This window comes from Budorcas taxicolor, chromosome 18 (assembly GCF_023091745.1).
Source record: "Budorcas taxicolor isolate Tak-1 chromosome 18, Takin1.1, whole genome shotgun sequence".
NCBI classification, from domain to species: domain Eukaryota; kingdom Metazoa; phylum Chordata; class Mammalia; order Artiodactyla; family Bovidae; genus Budorcas; species Budorcas taxicolor.
In genome coordinates this window covers 59818645-59843464 of record NC_068927.1, presented here as the reverse complement: position 1 = coordinate 59843464, position 24820 = coordinate 59818645, and the positions used below count along the sequence as shown (strand labels likewise).

Genomic DNA, 24820 nt, shown 5'->3' with positions numbered 1-24820 from the left:
CTCCCCATGAAGTGATGCTATGTCATTTTCCTGGCATTAATACCTGATGACACAGGGAGTATGGCCACCAAGGATCTTCACCCAAGCCCAGGTGCCCAGAGTGTTTTACTTGAGCTCCATCAGGATCTGTCTGTGTGGCTGAGCTTTAGTTCTCAGTTCTTCTGAATCAGGCTAATCCTATTATCTCCAGTTCCTCCAGAAGCCAGCCTGATACTACACTGCCTAAAGCCCCAGCCGACTTATAACATGAGAGAGGCTGGTGCCCACCCCATGAAACAAACAAAAATATTCCTGCTATCAGAAAGGCAATGTACAGAATGGGAAAAAATATTTGCAAATGATGCAATTGACAAAGGATTAATCTGCAAAATATACAAACAGCTCAAACAACTCAATATCAGAAATTCAAACAACCCAATCAAAAAGTGGGGAAAGATCCAAATAGATATTTCTTCAAAGTATACATGTGGCCAACAGGCTCATGAAAAAATGCTCAACATCACTAATTATTAGAGAAATGCAAATCAAAGTTAGTGAGATAACACCTTACACTGGTCAGAATAGCTATCATCAAAATGTCTACAGATTATAAATGCTGGAGAGGGTGTGGAGAAAAGGGAATTCTCCTTCATTGTTGGTGGAAATGTAAATTGGTTCAGCCGCTATCAAGAATAGCCTGCAGTTTCCTTAAAAAATCTTAGAGCAATTAATGCCATATGATCCAGCAGTCCCACCCCTGGGCATATATCCAGAGGAAACTATAATTTGGAAAGATACATTCATCCCAATGTTCACAGCAGCACTGTTTACAGTAGCTAAGACATGGTAACAACCTAAATGTCCATCACCTGATTAATGGATAAAGAAGATATGGTATATAAACACAATAGAATATTACTCAGCCATTAAAAAGAATGAAATAATGCCATTTGCAGCACCATGGATGGACCTAGGGATTATCATACTAAATGAAGTAAGCTGTATAGAGAAAAACAAATAGCATGTAATATCACTTATATGTGGAATCTTTTTTTCAAAAGAAGATACAAATAAGCTTATTTACAAAACAGAAAGATACTCAAACATAGAAGAGAAACTTGTGATTATCAAAAGGGAAAAGAGGGAGGAAGGACAATTTAGGAAGTTGGAATTACCATATACACACTGCTACTGCTAAGTCACTTCAGTCGTGTCTGACTCTGTGCGACCCCATAGACGGCAGCCCATCAGGCTCCCCCGTCCCTGGGATTCTCCAAGCAAGAACACTGGAGTGGGCTGCCAGTTCCTTCTCCAATGTATGAAAGTGAAAAGTGAAAGTAAAGTCGCTCAGTCGTGTCCGATTCTTGGCGACCCCATGGACTGCAGCCTACCAGGCTCCTCCGTCCATGGGCTTTTCCAGGCAAGAGTACTGGAGTGGGGTGCCATTGCCTTCTCCAGATATACACACTACTATATATAAAATAGATAAGGGACAAAGACCTAATGTACAACACAGGGACTGCATTCAATATTTTGTAATAATCTATAAGGGAAAGAATCTGAAAAAGAAAAAAAAATACATATATATAGTGAGTCATTTTGCTGTCTACACTTGAAACTAAGATAACATATACTTCAATTTTTAAAAGAATATCTAAATTAAAAAACCAAAACAAAAAACAAACCAAAAAAAGCCCTCATTTAAACTGGGCTAAGTCTTGCTCATGGATTGTTTCTACATTTGAGACCATGCTGCAAATATCTTAGGCATATAAAATATGCCTGGAAAACCCTTACCCTTTATACACTAAAGGATCACAAGTGGAATTTTATTTATTTATTTAGGCTGTGCTGGGTCTTGGCTGTTGCATGCGGGCTTTTTCTAGTTTCAGTAAGCATGGGCTCCTCACTGTGGTGGTTTCCCTTGCAGAGCACAGGCTCTAGGCACATAGGCTCAGTATTGTGGTGCATGGGCTTAGTTGCCCTGTGGCATGTGGGATCTTCCCGACCCAGGAATCGAACTGGAGTCTCCTACATTCCCAGTTGGATCCTTTAACACCCAGGCACCAGGGAAGCCCCATATATACACTACAATATATAAAATAGGTACCTACTAAGGACCTAGTGGAGACTTCTCAGACAGTCCCATGCTTAAGACTAAGCCCTTTCTAAGCAGAGAGAAGGGGTTCAATCACTGGGAACCAAGTCCCACATGCCCAGAGGCCTGGTTTACAACAAAAAAGAAGTGACCTACTGCAAAGCATGGGGAACTCTATTCAATCCTCTGTAATGGCCTACATGAGAAAGGATCTAAAAAGAGTAGATACACACATCTGGATAACTGATTCACTTTTTCATATACCCGGAACAAAGACAACACTATAAATCAACTATGCCTTGATAAAATTTTAAAAACGTAAATTTACATTTTTCTGATAAGATCAGGGGATACTGAGTTCTTCATGTACAGAAAGCAGAGACTGGATATGATGGAGTCACGGTTCATGAGCAGAAAGGGGCTGATAAAGGGAAAACACACATTAATCAGGCCAGTTGTATACACCAACCACCAACTGGGATTATGAAAAAGAGCAAGAGTAATGTTAAAGATGCAGGACAGGGTGTGGAAACACATGAAGGTGCTCGCCAAGAGTAGGATGCTTTGGGTGGCTCTGGACTCAGCGGGGAGTCTGGGAGACACACTAGCCTTGTGAATATACTGGACTCTCTGACTGTGTCTGTACAGGGTGAGAATCATGGAGCCACTGGCCCAGAAGATGAGCACAGAAAATGAAACTTCAGGGAACACGACCAAAGCTGTATATATTGAGCCTGAGATGTTCTCAAGATCTGTGGCAGCACAGTACTCTGAATCTCTTGTATTTGTCATGTTTGTGCTGTGCCATTTGCCAGAAACATATAATGCATACAGAGGAAAAAAGAGATTTACAAACATGCACTGGATCCAGCAGAAGGAAATGGAGAAGGCAATGTACTTTTGGGCTTTGACTTTAAGATTCTTCCAACAGGAGTTCTTTGGGCTGATTGTGATGGTCTGAAACACACTCAAGAGGCAGGTGGTGCTAATGGACATACTCCTGCCCACTCTCTCAAAATACAAAATAAGTTTGCAGGCAAAATCACTGGCAAAATATTTCAACCTCAAAGTTGTAATTGTCTGAGGGACTCCTTTCGAGAGAATGACCAAAATGTTGGCTATAGTCAGGTGCTTGCAAATCAAATCTGTGACCCTCAACCTACACTGAGTGTGGTAAAGAAAAAAGTAACGGTACAGAAGGGAGAAATTGCCCCAGATTCCAAGCACAGTCTGTAACAAGAAGGTTATTCCAAAGGCCAGTTGGCTGGAGGCTGTTGTGTCATTCAAGATACTCCCCTTTATATGATGGCAACAGTGATTCCTCAGACCAGAATGGCTCATATAAATTTGTGACATCAAGAGACAACTTTCCTTGTGTGCTTTTGTGAAATTTCCAAGGCTTCATGTGGGGAAATGATGATGAGAGAAATCAGTCTATTTTACAAAGAAGTCAGCAGGAAGGATGAAGCGGTTGTAACCTGGAGGAAGCAATGACAAGTGAAAGTAAATTGAAAGATAGTATAAAACCAACTTTTAAGGAGAAGCTTACTGAAGAAAAAAAATCTCCATCACTGCCCTCATCATAAAAGAGGTCAACTCTAAACGCATTCTCTTCTAAATTTTAAGAAGATAATATATTATTGTAGGGGTTTCCCTGATGGCTCAGTTGGTAAAGAATCTGTATGCAATGCAGGAGACTCCAGTTCGGTTCATGGGTCAGGAAGATCCGCTAAAGAAGGGATAGTCTTACCCACTCCAAGAATACCCACTTCAGAATTCTTGGGCTTCTCATGTGGCTCAGCTGGTATTTAAAGAAGATAATGTATTATTTTAGAAAAAAAGACAGGAGTTATTCTAGGGTCTAACAATTTAAAATATATGCTAAAGGTACTTCCCTGGTTGTCCGGTGGTTAAGAAACTGCCTTGCAATGTAGGAGACACAGGTTTGATACCTGTTTGGGCAACTAAGACCCTATATGCCATGGGGTTTCTAAGCCTGGGATCTGCAACTAGAGGGTCTGTGCACCACAACAAAAGATCGTGCGTGATACAACATAGTTACCACATGATGCAACCAAGACCCAGTGCAACTAAATAAATAAATATTTATATATACTAAAGAACACAGTATATGTAAAACATATGGTGAAATAACTTTTGCGCACATTAAAATTAAGACTGGATCTCATCAAGACACACACAGACACAGATACAACTTAAAATCACACAAGCATGTCCTAAAAACCCAAAGATAGAATAAACAGTGGACAGAGTCTTCAAAGAGAATCCTTGAGAAAGAATTTATTCAACGGATAAGACATGTGGAAAAATATGCCACATCCTTGGCAATCAGGTCAATTAAAATGTAACCACTACCTATATGTCATCAAATACCATCAAGAAATCTGAAAGAAAAATGACAAAAATGCCAAGTTTTGGCATAGCTGTGGATGAACCAAGAATCTCATACACTGATGGTGGGTGTTCAAATTGGTACACACATTTTGGAAAACTGTGGTATCTACTTAGCAGATCAGATGTAATCCTGCTCCAAGAAATCCACTTCTATGAATATATTCAACAATATTTAGTACATATATCACCCAAAGATTAGTTATATTAATAGAATTTATCAGTTCAGTTCAGTTCAGTCAGTCGCGTCCGACTCTTTGTGACACCATGAATCGCAGCACGCCAGGCCTCCCTGTCCATCACCAACTCCTGGAGTTCACTCAGACTCACATCCATCGAGTCAGTGATGCCATCCAGCCATTTCATCCTCTGTCGTCCCCTTCTCCTCCTGCCCTCAATCCCTCCTAGCATCAGAGTCTTTTCCAATGAGTCAACTCTTCGCATGAGGTGGTCAAAGTACTGGAGTTTCAGCTTTAGCATCATTCCTTCCAAAGAACTCCCAGGGCTGATCTCCTTCAGAATGGACTGGTTGGATCTCCTTGCAGTCCAACGGACTCTCAAGAGTCTTCTCCAACACCGCAGTTCAAAAGCATCCATTCTTCGGCGCTCAGCCTTCTTCACAGTCCAACTCTCACATCTATACATAACCACTGGGAAAACCATAGCCTTGACTAGATGGACCTTAGTCGGCAAAGTAATGAGAGCCCTAATCATTACTTGTAATAGCCCCTAACTCTTAATACCCACGTACCCATTAACAGCTGAATGATCAGTTAATCCTTTGATAGTCACACAATGAAGTCCTATATATTAATGATAATGAAAAATCAACAATAATATAAAACAATAAAGATATATTCACAAAGATATAAAGGAATGGAGGACAAAAGTCCAAATGAAAGAAGCTGTATGATATTTTTCATGTGAAGGCCGAGACAGGCAAAGTGATCTAATATTAAATGTCATAATAGTTGTAAACCTGTACCTAATAATCCAGGCCTACAAATATACCCAACAAAGCTATAGTCTTGGAAATAGTGAGTTAGAAGGGGCACAAGAGTTTCATGGAAACTGAGAACATTGTGTTTCTTGATCTAGTTGTGATCTCCAGATGTGCAATAATTCCTGAAACTTCACTGAGATATTATACATTCATAACCTGGGAACATGTCTTTAATTAAAAATAAAAACAAACAAACATGTATTATCAAAAAATGTGGAACAAGCTTGTGAAAGGCTGTTTCTGTGAATGTGTCTCTTTTGCTGCCTGTGTCTGTGAAGAAGAGGAGCTCTAAGCCCAGATCATAACTCCAACAATGAAACATCAGAGAATAGTAACACTGCTACATACAGTGAATCACTGATTTTATCATAAAATTCAACAGAGCAGTATCCTAAGTCTTCATGCTTTGTGTTGATTTTTGCTCCATTTGGCATTATATCCATGGGGAAAATACTGTGTACAGAAAGATACGACTTGTGACCATACAATCTTGTCCTAAAGACCAGGAAGTATAATGAATAGTAGACACAGTTTTCATACAGAAAGCTTGAGAAAGAAGTTATATACTCTCCAGTAGTGCAAAGTGGAGATGCAAATATGCTCAGGAGTGTTTTTTTGTTGTTGTTGTTGTTAAATTATATTATATATTTCATCTTATTATTTATTTATTTGCCTGCACCAGGTCTTAGTTAATGCCATGCAAACTCTTAGTTATGGCACATAAACTCTCAGATATGGCATGTGGCTTCTAGTTCCCTGACCAGGGATTGAACCTGGACCCCCTGCATTGAGAGTACAGTCTTAACCTCTGGACCACAGGGAAGTCCCCTCCTTGGGAGCTTTTGCTTTAAATTCCACCCACCTGGATTTCCAGGGGCTGATCTTGATGGCTGGAGACCCTTAAGGGGCCAGGAGGGCCAATGGACACACCCTACCAGCTTTGAGGACATAGAGAACACATTTGCATGGCAAAATCACTGAAGACAAGCTTCAGTTAAAGGCTGCCATTGACACAGAGATGTCTTTAAAGGGAATGACCATAAAGCAAGTACAGTCCCTGCCTGAAGGTCAAATCTGTGAACTTCAACCCACGTTTGTTGTGATAAAGGAAGAGATTAAGGTAAGAGAGGAAGCACCCAGGATTCCAACTAAAGTCTGACAGGAGCACAACATTGTTGTTGCCAACTCCCTAGAGGCCATTCTGCCAGTTGTTTGATGTTCATAACTGCATAGGGTAGGTACTGAGACTGATTTATTGCAAAGATAAGGAGATCCTAGGTACAGAGAGGTCAAGGGATCTTTCTAAATTCACATGCTGATTACAGGCTGAGTGGTGGTAAGAACCTGGTAGGCTGAGTCCAAGACAGTGTCCTAATCACTGTGATGAACCAACCAAACACATCAGCTGTGTTTTTGAAAAATCCATTGTGAAATTTAGTTTTGTTTTTATATCATATAGTTTATTCTATCAGTTCAGTTTAGTCGTTCAGTCGTGTCCTACTCTTGGTAACCCCCAGGACGGCAGCACACCAGGCCTCCCTGTCCATAACCAGCTCCTGGATCTTCCTCAAATTCATGTCCATTGAGTTGGTAATGCCATCCAATCATTTCACCCTCTGTCGTCCCCTTCTACGCCTGCCTTCAGTCTTTCCCAGCATCAGGGTCTTTTCCAATGAGTCAGTTGTTTGCATCAGGTGGCCAGAGTATTGGAGTTTATTCCATTGTGTTTATATATTAAAATTCTTGTTGTAGAAAAGTTTCCATATCTGCATAAGTATTTATTCTGTAGGTCAATAACATATCAAAAAGGATTCCCTGGATTCAGAAATGGAATCCCCTTCCAATATTCTTGCCTGGGAAATCCTATGAACAGAGGAGCCTGGTGAGCTATAGCCCAGGGGTTACAAACTGAGCCACCAACACATACACACACACAAACACACACAATCCTATAGGAAAGTGCCTCCTGTCCATAATGGATTTAATGGGTGCAAGGTTTCCTCAGTGTAAGTTTTGCAACAGAAAGATGCATTCCTAACATACCAGGCACAAATTAGCTACGGTATCAATCAAAAAAAGTCTTGGACAATATTACTTTGTTTAATAAACTATGAACCATGTAGTACTACTATATGATACATGAGTGTAGGATAGAAATGAAATAAATTTTTTTGATCTAAATGCTTAGGTCTTTTTAAAATCGAGGTTTAGTGAGACTACAATATAACAAGATTTGTGAAGAATATTAACATACTAGACCCATGCAAAGTACAATCTGGAGAATATTGACTTTTGTGTGTTGCAAAAGTGAAACCGTAAAGAAATGAATGTGTGCTTGGAATTGGTGTTAGAATATTATGAGATTAGACAACATATGAGAAGATACATTTGGTCCTGATAAGTATATTCCAAAACTCACCATTATAAAGCTGCCTTTTCCTTAAAAGCTGCTTCTCTATCTTGAAGAGGGATAGCAATCTCGCCATTGTCATCAGACCCCAAATGTTTCAGAAAAGACACGATTGCTATGTCTAGTAAGCACGTTATATGCCTACCGATCTATATCTATATATATCTATATATATATATATATATATATATATATTCATTTCTGTTCTTCAAACAAAATCATATTCATGCTTTCTGTAGAGGATTAGAAAATCGTTACTTTTCTATCCTAGTCTTTATGGAAAGCATAGAGGTAGCATGATAACACTTCTAAAATAAAGTTAAAATTAATCTAGAATTTCTGAAAGGTAACATTACAACAGATTGATGTTAAAAATACAACCCTTAAGCTCCTTGAAGATGATCTTTTGGCACTTCCCTGGTGGTCCAGTGGCTAAGACTCTGTCCTCCAAATGCAGGGAGCCTGGGTTTGGTTTCTGGTTAGGAAAATGGATCTCACAGGCTGCAACTAATAGTTCACATGCTGCAACCAAGATACATACTTTCAAAAATGATTCCACATTATTATCATTAGGATTGTTCCTGTGAGTCCTCCACAATAAGAGTTTCACAAATTAGCTTTAGGAGCTATCAAGTTCAGTGTTACCTGATGCTGGGAAAGATTGAAGGCAGGAGAAAAAGGGGAGGACAGAGGATGAGATGGGTGGATGGCATCACCGACTCGATGGACATGAGTCTGAGCAAACTCTAAGAGATAGTGAAGGAAAGCAAATCCTGATGTGCTCCAGTCCATGGGGTTACAAAGAGTTGGACACAACTGAGCTACTGAACAACAAAGATCTTGATCTTGCTTTATCTAAATTCTCTCCTAAGGAATTGTTCTGCTTTCCTGACCTGCTTTGCCACTGGATCTGTTCCCACTCTACCCCCAGCCCACAGAAAGATCCCTTTTCCACACATGAACACTTACTCAGACCTGCTTCTTTACAGACTCTGCCTCTTAGACTGAAATACAAAATACTCGACACCTTCGTATGAGAAAGATGCTGGGCTCAGGGTGAAGGTCATGGCAGCCAGGACGTGAGTGGGAGGGAGGCAGTCAGACCCTGAGATATAGGTTTAGAAGCTGTGATCTCATCCTCCTTCAGATCTGCAATTATCATTTCACTTGAAGTGGCAATGACAGGACCAGCTTGAGGAGCTAATGATCTTTCTGAAAAACTTTTTTGAGTTGCTAATTACTCTCCTGTGAGTATCTCCAAAGAGACCACTGATGTGTTTGAGAGAAGCTCATAATTTTTCATGATGAAGGTTATTTTGAAATGATTAGGATTTCTACACAACTCTGAAATCTGTTGCCTTTGTAAACAGTTTGTTTGATCTTAGGGATTTCTCCACAACCACACCCAACCCACTTACAAAGCCAATTGTGAGTCTACCAGGCTTTGTTCTGGGAAAAAAAAAAAAAACAAAAACACCGAATTAAACTTGAGCATGACATAAGAATTGTGTGTGTGTGTGTGTGTGTGTGTGTGTGTGTGTGTTCATTTATTCATTTACTTGACTGTGCTGGGTCTTAGTTGTGGCATGGGCACTATTAGTTGGAGCATGTGGCATCTAGTTCCACGATTAGGGATCAAACTTGCACACCCTCTGCAATAGGGGCTTGGAGTCTTAGCCACCAGACCACCAGGGAAGTCCCTGCACAGGACCTTCTTTCTTGTACTCAAAACAGCTCTACCTCTTATCTTTCCTGCATCTCTGATCCTACACTGGACTGTACAGTGTTAGATCCTGGGTGAAGACTTAGGTTGTTGTTAGAGCTAGAGGAACAGAAATGATAGGGAAGGAATATCTTTGGGTCTTGGCGGTGGCTTTTCAATGTTGACTGGAGCACTCATCTGTCTTTGCAGCACTCTCATGGCATCTGCTCTTGGTATATGGAAGGCTTCTAGTCACTGACATATCCACCGTGGCTCCCTTTGGGCCTGGAGCCAAATCTTTGAGCTGTCCTTTCTCCAGCATTTATGGTTTGCACCTCAACTCCCTTTTCTCCCCTGGAATTAGGCCAATGATTGCCTCAGTTCAGTCACTCAGTCAACTCTTTGCAACCCATGGACTTCTGCACACCAGGCTTCCCTGTGCATCAGCAACTCATGAACCTCAGTAAAACTCATGTCCATCAAGTCTTTGATGACATCCAACCATGCCATCTTCTGTCGTCCCCTTCTCCTCCTGCCTTCAATCTTTCTGAGCATCTGGGTCTTTTCCGATGAGTCAGTTCTTAGTGTCAGGTGGCCAAAGTACTGGAACTTCAGCTTCAAAATCAGTCCTTCCAGTGAACATTCAGGACTGATTACCTTTAGAATTGACTGGATTGATCTCCTTCCAGTCCCAGGGACTCTCAATGGTCTTTTCCCACACCATGGTTCAAAAGCATCAAATCTTTGGCGCTGAGCTTTCTTGATGGCCCAACTCTCACATCCATACATGACTACTAGAAAAGCCGTAGCTTTGACTAGATGGAGCTTGCTGGCAAAGTAATGTCTCTGCTTTTTAATATGCTGTCCTAGTATGTTATAGTTTACTTCCAAGGAGCAAGTGTTTTTTAATGTCATGGGTGAGTCACCATGTAAAGTGATTTTGGAGCCTAAGAAAAAAAAGTCTGTCACTGTTTCCATTTTTCCCCTTCTATTGCCATGAAGTCATGGGTCCAGATGCCATGATCTTCGTTTTTTGAATATTGAGTTTTAAGCCAGCTTTTTCATTGTTATCTTTCACTTTCATCAAGAGGCTCTTCAGTTCCTCTTTGCTTTCTGCCAGAAGGGTAGTGTCATCTGCATATCTCAGGTTACTGATATTTCTCCTGGCAAGCTTGATTTCAGCTTGTGCTTCATCCAGCCCAGCATTTTGCTTGACGTACACTGCATAGAAGTTATATAAACAGGGTGACAATATACAGCCTTGACATACTCCTTTCCCAATTTGGAACCAGTCCATTGTTCCATGTCTGGTTCTAACTGCTGCCTCCTGACCTGGATACAGATTTCTTAGGAGGCAGGTAAGGTGGTCTGGTATTCCCATGTGTTGATGAATTTTCCATAGTTTGTTGTGATCCACACAGTCAAAGGCTTATGCTCCTGAGTTCTGAATTTCAGTGTCTCTACTGTGCATGAAGAAAGCTCTAGCTGAAAAGATTTGGAATTAGTCAGAGGCAGACTGTGTTATACCTTTTTGCAAAGGAATTTCCACTCATTTCTTTACTGGGGTTAAATCACTGAAATATATGCCTGACCGTTTTGGAAGAGCTTGCCATTTTGGTGGCAGAAATGGATGGTCCTGCTCACATTTTTTATTGTCTGTATAGGGCAGGAAAACTACCGTCTGGAGTGGGAGATCCCAGTTTTTCATTCTGTCCTTAATGTTTTCCTGACTTCACTCTTCTAGGGTCATTGTTTCTTTCAGAGATGAAGCTTTGGGCTTTGGGCTCTAGGGATCCAAGGACACCTAGCTGTCCCTTCTGCCCTCCACGTGGCTTTAAGAACCCCTGGGAAGCTACCATATTTCTCCCAAGGACAGTCTGGAGATGGGACAATGAATCAGTCATTAAAAGCCAAGTTTTCTGATACAAGGATGCTGTGACAGCAACTCTGAAGCTGGCTCTGGAGCTCTGCCTCTAGTTTCATACTCCACTCATCAGCAAGATTTTTTTCCCCCCCTGGAAAATTCCCATTTTATAAAATTTTAATTAATTTAATTGGAGGCTAATTAATTTACAATCATGCTATGTTTCTTGCCATGCATTCACATGAATCAGCCATGGGTTTACATGTGTTCCCCATCTCATCCTGAACCCCCCTCCCACCTCCCTCCTCATCCCATCCCTCAGGGTCATCCCAGTGCACTGGCCCTGAGTGCCCTGTCTCATGCATTGAACCTGGACTGTCGATCTATTCATATATGGTAGTATACATATTTCAGTAATATACTATCAAATCATCCCACCCTCGCCTTCTCCCATAGAGTCCTAAAGCTTGTTCTTTACATCTGTGTCTCTTTTGCTGTCTCGCATATAGGGTCATTGTTGCCATCTTTCTAAATTCCATATATATGCATTAGTATACTGTATTGGTGTTTTTCTTTCTCACTTACTTCACTCTGTATAATAGGCTCCAGTTTCATCCACCTCATTAGAACTGATTCAAATGCATTTTAATAGCTGAGTAATATTCCACCGTGTATATCTACCACAGCTTTCTTATCCATTCATCTGCTGATGGACATCTAGGTTGCTCCCATGTCCTAGCTATTGTAAATAGTGCTTTGATGAACATTCGGGTACACATGTCTCTTTCAATTCTGGTTTCCTCAGTGTGTATGCCCAGCAGTGGGATTGTTGGGTCATATGGCAGTTCTATTTCCAGTTTTTTAAGGAATCTCCACACTGTTCTCCATAGTGGCTGTACTAGTTTGCATTCCCACCAACAGTGTAAGAGGGTTCCCTTTTCTCCACACCCTCTCTAGCATTTACTGTTTGTAGACTTTTTTATGGCAGTCATTCTGACTGGCATGAAATGGTACCTCATTGTGGGTTTGATTTGCATTCTCTGGTAATGAGGGATGTTGAGCATCTTTACATGTATTTCTTCCATCTGTATGTCTTCTTTGGAGAAATGTCTATTTAGTTCTTTGGCCCATTTTTTGATTGAGTCATTTATTTTTCTAGAATTGAACTGCATGAGCTGCTTGAGATTAATGCTTTTGAGATTAATTCTTTGTCAGTTGTTTCATTTGGTATAATTTTCTCCCATTCTGATGACTGTCTTCTCACCTTGCTTATGGTTTACTTCGTTGTGGAAACACTTTTAATTTAATTGGGTCCCATTTGTTTATTTTTGCTTTTATTTCCATTACTCCGGGAGGTGGGTCATAGAGAATCCTCCTGTGATTTATGTTAGAGAGTGTTTTGCCTATGTTTTCCTCTAGGAGTTTTATAGTTTGTCTTACATTTAGATCTTTAATCCATTTTGAGTTTATTTCTGTGTATGGTGTTAGATAGTGTTCTAATTTCGTTCTTTTACAAGTGGTTGACCAGTTTTGCCAGCATCGCTTGTTAAAGAGATTGTCTTTTCTCCATTGTATATTCTTGCCTCCTTTGTTAAAAATAAGGTGTCCATAGGTGTGTGAATTTATCTCTGGGCTTTCTATTTTGTTCCATTGATCTATATTTCTGTCTTTGTTCTAGCACCATACTGTCTTAATGAGTGTAGCTTTGTAGTATAGTCTGAAGTCAGTAGGTTGATTCCTCCAGTTCCATCCTTCTTTTTCAAGACTGCTTTGGCTATTTGACTTTCTTTCTTTCTTTCTTTTTTTTTGTATTTCCATACAAAGTGTGAAATTGTTTGTTTTAGTTCTCTGAAAAATACCGTTGGTAGCTTGATAGGGATTGCACTGAATCTATAGATTGCTTTGGGTGATATACTCATTTTCACTATATTGATTCTTCAGATCCATGAACAAGGTATATTTCTCCATTTATTTGTGTCATCTTTGATTTCTTTCATCAGTGTTTTATAGTTTTCTATATATAAGGTCTTTTGTTTCTTTAGGTAGATTTATTCCTAAGTATTTTATTCTTTTTGTCACAATGGTAAATGGAATGGTTTCCTTAATTTCTCTCTCTGTTTTTTCACTGTTACTGTATTGGAATGCAAGGGATTTCTGTGTGTTAACTTTATATCCTGAAACTTTACTATATTTATTGATTAGGTCTAGGAATTTTCTGGTGGTGTCTTTAGGGTTTTCTCTGTAGAGGATCATGTCCTCTGCAAACAGTGAGAGTTTTACTTCTTTTTGAATCTGGATTCCTTTTACTTCTTTTTATTTTCTGATTGCTGTGACTAAAACTTTCAAAATTGTGTTGAATAGTAGTGGTAAGAGTGGACAGATTTGTCTTGCTCCTGACCTTAGGAGAAATTCTTTCAATTATTCCCCATTGAGGATAATGTTTGCAGTGGGTTTACCATATATGGCTTTTATTATGTTGAGGTATGTTCCTTCTGTTCCTGCTTTCTAGAGGGATTTTCTCATAAATGGATGTTGAATTTTGTCAAAGGCTTTCTCTGCATCTATTGAGATAAACATATGGTTTTTATCTTTCAATTTGTTAATGTGATGTATCACATTTATTTGCAAATATTGAAGAATCCTTTCATCCCTGGGATAAAGCCCACTTAGTTATGATGTATGATCTTTTTAATACGTTTCTGGATTCTGTTTGCTAGATTTTGTTAAGGATTTTTTGCATCTATGTTCATCAGTGATAATGGCCTGTAGTTTTCTTTTTTGTGTGGCATCTTTGTCTGGTTTTGGCATTAGGGTGATGGTGGCCTCATAGAATGAGTTTGCCAGTTTACCTTCCTCTGCAATTTTCTGGAAGAGTTTGAGAAGGATAGGTGATAGCTATTCTCTAAATTTTTGGTAGAATTCACCTGTGAAGCCATCTGGCCCTGACCTTTTGCTTCTTGGCAGATTTTTTATTCCAGTTTCAATTTCCATGCTTGTGATGTGTCTGTTAAGATTTTCTGTTTCATCCTGGTACAGTTTTGGAAGGTTATACTTTTCTAAGAATTCATGCATTTCTTTCAAGTTGCCCATTTTATATAGTTGCTGATAGTAGTCTCTTATGATCCTTTGTATTTCTGTGTTGTCTGTTGTGATTTCTCCATTTTCATTTCTAATTTTGTTGATTTGATTCTTCTCCCTTTCTTTCTTGATGAGTCTGGCTAATGGTTTTTCAATTTTATTTATCTTCTCAAAGAACCAGGTTTTAGGTTTGTTGATTTTTGCTATAGTCTCCTTTGTTGCTTTTTCATTTATTTCTGCCCTAATTTTTATGACTTTTTTCCTTCTATGAACCCTGGGATTCTTCATTTCTTCTTTTTCTAGTTGCTTTAGGTGTAAAGTTAGGTTATTTATTTGATTTTTCTCCCATTTCTTGAGGTAAGCTTGTATTGCAAGATAGGTTTTAAGGAATGGCATCAGCATGCAGGGTAGAGGAGAGCATGGCATGCTTAGTGAAGCCCTCAGTTGACTTTTCCTCATGTAAAATTTGGACTGTTTTCCAGTATGTCTCAGGATACTTCTCCTAATATTGGTTGAGGACCAGAGAACTTCTAGGCTTAACTTTCTTCCTGAGTGATTGAAATTTCTCTCATCAACTACTCTTCCCTGGAGCCACTAATTTTCCTGTGTACCAAAGAAACAGGTCTCTGTGGACTTTGCTGGTTATACAGTGGTTAACACTCCACAATTCCAATGCAGGGGACTAGGTTTGATCCCCTATTTGGGGAACTGGACCCCACAAGTCGCAACTAAGACTTACCCTGCAGAGTTAGACTATAAAGAGAGCTGAGCACCGAAGAATTGATGCTTTTGAACTGTAGTGTTGGAGAAGACTCTTGAGAGTCCCTTGGACTGCATGGAGATCCTGAAGAAAACCAGTCCTGTATCCTTTGGAAGGACTGATGCTGAAGCTGAAGCCCCAATACTTTGGCCAAATGATGTGAAGAACTGACTCATTTGAAAAGACCCAGAGCTATGAAAGATTGAAGGCGGGAGGAGAAGGGGACAACAGAGGATTAGATGGTTGGATGGCATCAGAGGCTCAATGGACATGAGTTTGAGTAAACTCTGGGAGTTGGTGATGGACAGGGAGGCCTGGAGTGCTGCAATCCATGGGGTCACAAAGGGTCGGACATGACTGAGTGACTGAACTGAAGAGAACTGAGGTGTAAAAGGAAGAACATGTCAATAGTTTACATTAGAAATCACTGTCCTGGGTGAACAGAGGCATATATATGTATGGCTGAGTCCCTCTGCTGTTCATCTGAAAGTATCACAGCATTGTTAATTGGTTATATGTGTGCTAAGTTGCTTCAGTTGTGTCCGACTCTTTGCAACCCTATGGACTATAGCCTGCCAGGCTTTTCCATCCATGGGATTCTCCAGGCAAGAATAATGGAGTGGGATGCCATGCCCTCCTCCAGGGAATCTTCCTGACTCAGGGATTGAACCCAAGTCTCCTGCATTGGCAGGCAGGTTCTTTACCACTTAGTGCCACCTGGGAAGCCCCATTAATTGTCTATGCTCCAAGAAAAAATAAAAAGTTAAAAAAAAGAATTTGACCTAATTTGTACAAATTTTTATTAATGAAAAATAATTTGGAAATGGTGATAATAGACATTCTCTAGGATATTGTACTTTATCAATACAGTTCCTAACACTGATATGAAGTGCAAATAGAGAAATACACAGAAGAGCGAGTTGCATTTATAAAAGTGCCCATCACAGATGAAACACCAGGATCAAATGGTTTAGCAGACAGTATCAACTACTCTTTCTTTTTAAAATGTAGTTTTGGTTGTGCTGGGTCTACACTGATGCACATGGCCTTTCTCTAGTTGCTGGGGGCAGGGGCTACTCTCTAATAGTGGTACATGGGCTTCTTATTGTGGTGGCTTCTATTCTCCCAGAGTGTAGGCTCTAGACCCATGGTCTTGAGTAGTTGTGGTGCACAGGCTTAGTTGCCCCATGGCATGTGGAATCCTCCTGGACCAGGGATTGAGGCTATGTCCCCTGCATTGACAGGTGTATTCTAAACCATTGGACACCAGGGAAGTCCTCTGCTATTCTTTTTGTATAGCCAGTGAAGCCTTCTCCATTTAGCCATACTGAATGGTTACCAGAGGTCTTTGTACATACTTTTGCTGAATTTCATTAAGAAGCACTCATTGGTTATGTGATGAATGATGAGACATGAACTTTAAGGGGCAAAATCACTCCTTTTAATTTTCCAAAAGGCAAACACACAATTTGAACAAAGCCCACTATCCATTTCCCCTGTGAGTTTCAGTCCAACTGAGAAGTTTAAGAGTGAAACATCATCAGTCAGGCCACGCTTGTTTTTGACACTAACAGCAAGTGTGGGGGTTCCCAAAACCAAACTCAGTTTCAATAATTCTCTAGAAGAACTCAACACTTACTGAGAGCTGGTCCACTCACTGTAATAGTTGATTACAGGGTAAAGATATATTCCTGGTGTTTCAGATGGTCAACAATTCCCCTGCAATGCAGGATACCTGGGTTCAATCCCTGGGTTGGGAAGATCTCCTGGAGAGGGAATGCCAATCCACTCCAGTATTCTTGCCTGGAGAATTCTATGGACAGAGTAGCTTGGTGGGCTATAGTCCTTGGGGTTACATGGAGTTGGGCTTGAGAGAGTGACTAAATAAAATAAATCTGTTAATGGAAGAGATGCATGGGTCAGAGTTCAGAAAATATAGTCAAACTGGAGTTCCAGTTTTCCTCTCCCCATGAAGTGATGGTATGTCTTTTTCATGGCATTGTTACTTGATGACTCAGGGGGTACTGTCACCAGGCAGATTCACCCAAGCCCAGGTGCCCAGAGTGTTTTACTTGAGCTCCATTAGGATCTGTATGTGTGGCTGAGCTTTAGTCTCCAGTTCTTCTAAGAGTCAGGCTAATCCTGTCAGCTCCAGTTCCTCCAGAAGCCAACCTGAGGCTATGTAGCCTAACGTCCCAACAAACTTACACTGTGAGAGCGGCTGGTGGCCATACCAGCAAAGAAAAACAATACTCCTGCTATTAGAAAGACAAACTACAGGATGGGAGAAAATACTTGCAAATGATGCAATTGACAAGGATTAATCTCCAAAATATACAAACAGCTTACACAATTCAGTATCAGAAATTCAAAGAACCCAATCAAAAAGTGAACCAAATAGACACGTGTGAACCAAAAAGTGAACCAAATAGACATTTCTTCAAAGAAAGTATACAGGTGGCCAACAGGCTCATGAAAAAAATGTTTAACATCTCTAATTATCAGAGAAACGCAAATCAAACCTAGTGAGATATCACCATACACTGGTCAGAATGTCCATCATCAAAAAGTCTACAAATAATAAATGCTGGAGAGGGTGTGGAGAAAAGGTAATCCTTTTTCATTGTTGGTGGCAATATAAATTGGTTCAACCACTGTCAAGAACAGGATGCAGTAACATTAAAAATTTAACAATTGAGCAATTAATACCATATGATCCTTCAATCCCACTCCTATGCATATATCCAGAGAAAAGTATAATTTGGAAAGATACACGCATCCCAATGTTCACAGCCGCAGTATTTATAATAGCTAAGCCATGGAAACAACCTAAGTGTGCATTGCCTGATGAATGGATAAAGAGGAAGTGCTATTTTTATTTTCATTTATTTAAAAAAAATTTATTTAACTGGAGGCTAATTACTTTACAATATTGTAGTGGTTTTGCCATACATTGACATGAATCAGCCATGGGTGTACATGTGTTCCCCATCCTGAATCCCCCTCCCACCTCCCTCCCCATCCCATCCCTCTGGGTCATCCCAGTGCACCAGCACTGAGCACCCTGTCTCATGCATCAAACCTGGACTGGCAATCTGTCTCACATATGATAATATACATGTTTCAATGCTATTCTCTTAAATCATCTCACCCTCGCCTTCTCCCACAGAGTCCAAAAGACTGTTCTATAAATCTGTGTCTTTTGCTGTCTCACATATAGGGTTATCGTTACCATATTTCTAAATTCCATATATATCCCATGCATTAGTATACTGTATTGGTGTTTTTCTTTCTGGCTTACTTCATTCTGTGTAATAGGCTCCCGTTTTATCCACCTCATTAGAACCGATTCAAACGCATTATTTTTAATGGCTGAGTAATATTCCATTGTGTATATGTACCACAGCTTTCTTATCCTTTCATTTGCTGATGGACATCTAGGTTGCTTCCATGTCCTGGCTATTATAAACAGTGCTGCGATGAACATTGGGGTACACGTGTTTCTTTCAATTCTTATTTCCTTGGTGTGTGTGCCCAGCAGTGGGATTGTTGGGTCACATGGTAGTTATTTCCAGTTTTTTAAGGAATCTCCATGCTGGTCTCCATAGTGGCTGTCCTAGTTTGCATTCCCACCAGTAGTGTAAGAGGGTTCTCTTTTCTCCACACCCTCTCCAGCATTTATTGCTTGTAGACTTTTGGATCGCAGCCATTCTGACAGGCATGAGATGGTATCTCATTGTGGTTTTGATTTGCATTTCTCTGATAGTGAGTGATGTTGAGCATCTTTTCATGTGTTTGTTAGCCATCTGTATGTCTTCTTTGGAGAAATGTCTGTTTAGTTCTATGGCCCATTTTTTGATTGGGTTTATTTTTCTGGAATTGAGCTGCAGGAGTTGCTTGAATATTTTTGAGATTAATTCTTTGTCAGTTGCTTCATTTGCTATTATTTTCTTCCATTCTGAAGGCTGTCTTCACCTTGCTTATAGTTTCCTTTGTTGTGCAAAAGCTTTGAAGTTTAATTGGGTCCCATTTGTTTATTTTTGCTTTTATTTCCATTATTCTGGGAGGTGGGTCATAGAGGATCCTTCTGTGATTTATGTTGAAAAGTGTTTTGCCTATGTTTTCCTCTAAGAGTTTTATAGTTTCTGGTCTTTCATTTATATCTTTAATCTATTTTGAGTTTATTTCTGTGTATGGTGTTAGAAAGTGTTCGAATTTCATTCTTTTACAAGTGGTTGACCAGTTTTGCCAGCACCACTTGTTAAAGAAATTGTCTTTTCTCCATTGTATATTCTTGCCTTCTTTGTCAAAGATAAGGTGTCCATAGATGCGTAGATTTGTCTCTGGGCTTTCTATTTTGTTCCATTGATCTATAATTCTGTCTTTGTGCCAGTACCATACTGTCTTAATGACTGTAGCTTTGTAGTATAGCCTGAGGTCAGGCAGGTTGATTCCTCCAGTTCCATTCTTCTTTCTCAAGATTGCTTTGGATATTCAAAATTTTTTTTATTTCCATACAAATTGTGAAATTATTTGTTCTAGTTCTGTGAAAAATACCATTGGTAGCTTGATAGGGATTGCATTGAATCTATAGATTGCTTTGGGTCATATACTCATTTTCACTATATTGATTCTTCTGAGTCATGAACATGGTATATTTCTCCATCTGTTTGTGTCATCTTTGATTTCTTTCATCAGTGTTTTATAGTTTTATATATATAGGTCTTTTGTTTCTTTAGGTAGATTTATTCCTAAGTATTTTATTCTTTTCATTGCAATGGTGAATGGAATTGTTTCCTTAATATCTCTTTTTGTTTTCTCATTGTTAGTATATAGGAATGCAAGGGATTTCTGTGTGTTAATTTTATATCCTGCAACTTTACTATATTCATTGATTAGCTCTAGTAATTTTCTGGTGGAGTCTTTGGGGTTTTCTATGTAGAGGATCATATCATCTGCAAACAGTGAGAGTTTTACTTCTTCTTTTCCAATTTGGATTCCTTTTATTTCTTTTTCTTTTCTGATTACTGTGGCCAAAACTTCCAAAACTATGTTGAATAGTAGTGGTGAAAGTGTGCACACTTTTCTTGTTCCTGACTTTAGGGGAAATACTTTCAATTTTTCACCATTGAGGATAATGTTTGCTGTGGGTTTGTCATATATAGCTTTTATTATGTTGAGGTATATTCCTTTTATTCCTGCTTTCTGGAGGGTTTTTATCATAAATGGATGTTCAGTTTTGTCAAAGGCTTTCTCTGCATCTATTGAGATAATCATATGGTTTTTATCTTTCATTTTGTTAATGTGGTGTATTACACTGATTTGCTGATATTGAAGAATCCTTCCATCCCTGGGATAAAGCCCACTTGGTCATGATGTATGATCTTTTTAATATGTTGTTGGATTCTGTTTGCTAAAATTTTGTTAAGGATTTTTGCATCTATGTTCATCAGTGATATTGACCTGTAATTTGCTTTTTGTGTGGCATCTTTGTCAGGTTTTGGTATTAGGATAATGGTGGCCTCATAGAATGAGTTTGTAAGTTTGCCTTCCTCTGCAAATTTCTGGAAGAGTTTGAGTAGGATAGGTGATAGCTATCCTCTAAATTTTTGGTAGAATTCAGCTGTGAAGCCGTTTGGTCCTGGGCTTTTGTTTGCTGAAAGATTTCTGATTAGAGTTTCGATTTCCATGCTTGTGATGTGTCTGTTAAGATTTTCTATTTCTTCCTGGTTCAGTTTTGGAAAGTTATACTTTTCTAAGAATTTATGCATTTCTTCCAAGTTGTCCATTTTATTGGCTTATAGTTGCTGATAGTAGTCTCTTATGATCCTTTGTATTTCTGTGTTTTCTGTTGTGATTTCTCCATTTTCATTTCTAATTTTGTTGATTTGATTCTTCTCCTTTTTTTTCTTAATGAGTCTGGCTAATGGTTTGTCAATTTTATTTATCTTATCAAAGAACCAGCTTTTAGTTTTGTTGATTTTTGCTATAGTCTCTTTTGTTTCTTTTGCATTTTTTTCTGCCCTAATTTTAAAGATTTCTTTCCTTCTACTAACCCTGGGGTTCTTTATTTCTTCCTTTTCCTGTTGCTTTAGGTGTAGCATTAGGTTATTTATTTGACTTTTTTCTTGTTTCTTGAGGTAACCCTGTATTGCTATGCACCTTCCGCCTAGCACTGCTTTTACAGTGTCCCATAGGTTTTGGCTTGTTGTGTTTTCATTTTCATTCGTTTCTATGCATATTTTGATTTTTTATTTCTTCTGTGTTTGTTGATTATTCAGAAGCATGTTGTTCAGCTTCCATATGTTGGAATTTTTAATAGTTTTTCTCCTGTAATTGACATCTAATCTTACTTCATTGTGGTCAGAAAAGATGCTTGGAATGATTTCAATTTTTGTGAATTTTCCAAGGCTAGATTTATGGCCCAGGATGTGATCTATCCTGGAGAAGGTTCCATGTGCACTTGAGAAAAAGGTGAAATTCACTGTTTTGTGGTGAAATGTCCTATAGATATCAATTAGTTCTAACTGGTCCACTGTATCATTTAAAGTTTGTGTTTCCTTGTTAATTTTCTGTTTAGTTGATCTATCCATAGGTGTGAGTGGGGTTTAAAGTCTCCCACTATTATTGTGTTATTGTTAATTTCCCCTTTCATACTTGTTAGCATTTGTTTTACATAATGAGGTGCTCCTATGTAGGGTGTGCATATATTTATAATTGTTATATCTTCTTCTTGGATTGATCCTTTAATCATTATGTAGTGTTCTTCTTTGTCTCTTTTCACAGCCTTTATTTTAAAATCTATTTTATCTGATATGAGTATTGTTGCTCCTGCTTTCTTTTGGTCTCTATTTGCTTGGAATATCTTTTACCAGCCCTTCACTTTCAGTCAGTATGTGTCCCTTGTTTCGAGGTGGGTCTCTTGTAGACAACATATATAGGATTCTTGTTTTTGTATCCATTCAGCCAGGCTTTGTCTTTTGATTGAGGCATTCAACCCATTTACATTTAAGGTAATTATTGATAAGTATGATCCCATTGCCATTTACTTTGTTGTTTTAGGTTCGAGTTTATACATCCTGTCTGTGTTTCCTTTCTAGAGATTATCATTTAGCATTTGTTGAAAAGCTGGTTTGGTGGTGCTGAATTCTCTGAGCTTTTGCTTGTCTGTAAAGCTTTTTATTTGTCCTTCATATTTGAATGAGATCCCTGCTGGGTACAGTAATCTGGGTTGTAGGTTTTTTCTCTTTCATCACATTAAGTATGTCCTGCCATTTCCTTCTGGCCTGAAGAGTTTCTATTGAAAGATCACCTGTTATCCTTATAGGAATCCCCTTGTGTGTTATTTGTTGTTTTTTCCTTGCTGCTTTTAATATTTGTTCTTTGTATTTGATCTTTGTTAATTTGATTAATATGTGTTTTGGGGTGTTTCACCTTGGGTTTATCATGTTTGGGACTCTCTCGGTTTCTTGGACTTGGGTGATTATTTCCTTCCCCATTTTAGGGAAGCTTTCAACTATTATCTCCTTACGTATTTTCTGACGGCCTTTCTTTTTGTCTTCTTCTTCTGGGACTCCTATGATTCAAATGTTGGGGTGTTTAGCATTGTCTCAGAGGTCTCTGAGGTTGTCCTCATTTAATTCTTTTTTATTTTTTCCTCTCTGCTTCATTTATTTCTACCATTCTATCTTCTACCTCACTTATCCTATCTTCTGCCTCCGTTATTCCCTGTTGGTTCCCTCTAGAGTGTTTTTGATATCATTTATTGTATTATTCATTATTGATTGACTCTTTATTTCTTCTAGGTCCTTGTTAAACAATTCTTGCATCTTCTCAATGCTTGTCTCCAGGCTATTTAATCTGTATCTCCATTTTGTTTTCAAGATTTTGGATCATTTTTACTATCATTATTCTGAATTCTTTTTCAGGTAGACTTCCTATCTCCTCCTCTTTTGTTTGGTTTGGTGGGCATTTATCATGTTCCTTTACCTTCTGAGTATTTCTCTGCCTTTTCATCTTATTTAGATTGCTGTGTTTGGGGTGGCCTTTCTGTATTCTGGCAGTTTGTGGAGTTCTCTTTATTGTAGAGTTTCCTCACTGTGGGTGGGGTTGAACAGGTGGCTTGTCAAGGCTTCCTGCTTAGGAAAGCTTGTGTCGGTGTTCTGGTAGGTGGAGCTGGATTTCTTCTCTCTGGAGTGCAATGAAGTGTCCAGTAGTGAGTTTTGAGATGTCTATGGGTTTGGTGTGACTTTGGGCAGCCTGTATATTGAAGCTCAGGGCTATGTTCCTGTGTTGCAGGAGAATTTGTGTGGTATGTCTTGCTCTGGAACTTGTTGGCTCTTGGGTGGTGCTGGTTTCAGTGTAGGTATGGAGGCTTTTGGATGAGCTCTTATTGATCAATGTTCCCTGGAGTCAGGAGTTCTCTGATGTTCTCAGGTTTAGGACTTAAGCCTCCTGCCTCTGATTTTCAGTCTTATTCTTACAATAGCCTCGAGATTTTTCCATCTACACAGAGCCAATGATAAACCATCTAGGTTAACGATGAAAAGCTTCTTCACAGTGAGGGACACCCAAAGAGGTTCACAGAGCTACATGGAGAAGAGAAGAGGGAGAAGGGAGATAGAGGTGACCAGGAGGAGAAGAGCAGGAATCAAAAGGGGCGAGAGCAAGCTAGCCAGTAATCAATTCCCTATGTGCTCTCCACAGCCTGGACCCCTCAGAGAGGTTCACGGAGTTACACAGAGAAGAGAAGAGGAAGGAAGTAGACAGAGATGACCAGGAGGAGAAAAGGGGGAATCAAAAGGAAAGAGACATATCCAGCCAATAATCAGTTCCCTAAGTGTTCTCCACAGCCCAGACCACACAAAGAGATTCACAGAGTTGGGTAGAGAAGAGAAGGGGGAGGGAGGAGATAGAGGCGACCTGGTGGAGAAAAAGGAGAGTCAAAAGGGGGAGAGAGCAATTAAGCCAGTAATCACACTCCCAAGTAAAAATGGTGCTGAAGATTGGGTTCTTAAAGGTACAAAATTGATAACAAATACCAAAAAAAAAAAAAAAAAAAGATTAAAAATTTAGAATAGAAGTTAGACTCTCAAAAATACAATATATAAAAACAAAACAAAGTCACAAAAATTATAAAATATATATATGAAGATTGCTTTAAAAATAGGGTCTTTTTTGCAAGATAATAGTAAGTTATAAAAATGAAAATTAAAGGAGTAATAGAGGACTTAAAATTTAAAAAATTTTTTAAATGATAATAGTAAAAATATATCTAGGAATTTCTCTGGAGCTGTTGTGGGCAGTGTGGGGTCTATTCAGTTTCAGATAGTTCCTTGATCTGGTTTATACTTCTCAAGATCTATAGGCCCCTTCCAATGTAATTACAGGGTTACAGTGCTAACTACAGGGTTTCAATCTGTTGCACCTGTCACTTCCAAAGCAGTTCCCTGTTTATTTTAGTTTCTTCTGTTTTCTGGTCTCTTCAGTGTCTAATTTCTGCCCTGACATAAAG

General features: G+C 39.1%; 2 protein-coding genes across 2 annotated transcripts in view; both read right to left on the bottom strand.

Annotated features, from left to right (window-relative positions):
• LOC128063521 (zinc finger protein 350) overlaps window positions 1–24820 on the bottom strand; it is a 442658-nt gene that overhangs the window by 107952 nt on the left and 309886 nt on the right. The gene's annotated exons all lie outside the window — the stretch shown is intronic.
• LOC128063531 (vomeronasal type-1 receptor 4-like) lies at window positions 2402–3433 on the bottom strand. The gene has a single exon (XM_052656309.1). The coding sequence runs from the start codon at window positions 3431–3433 to the stop codon at window positions 2402–2404; it is 1032 nt and encodes a 343-aa protein (XP_052512269.1).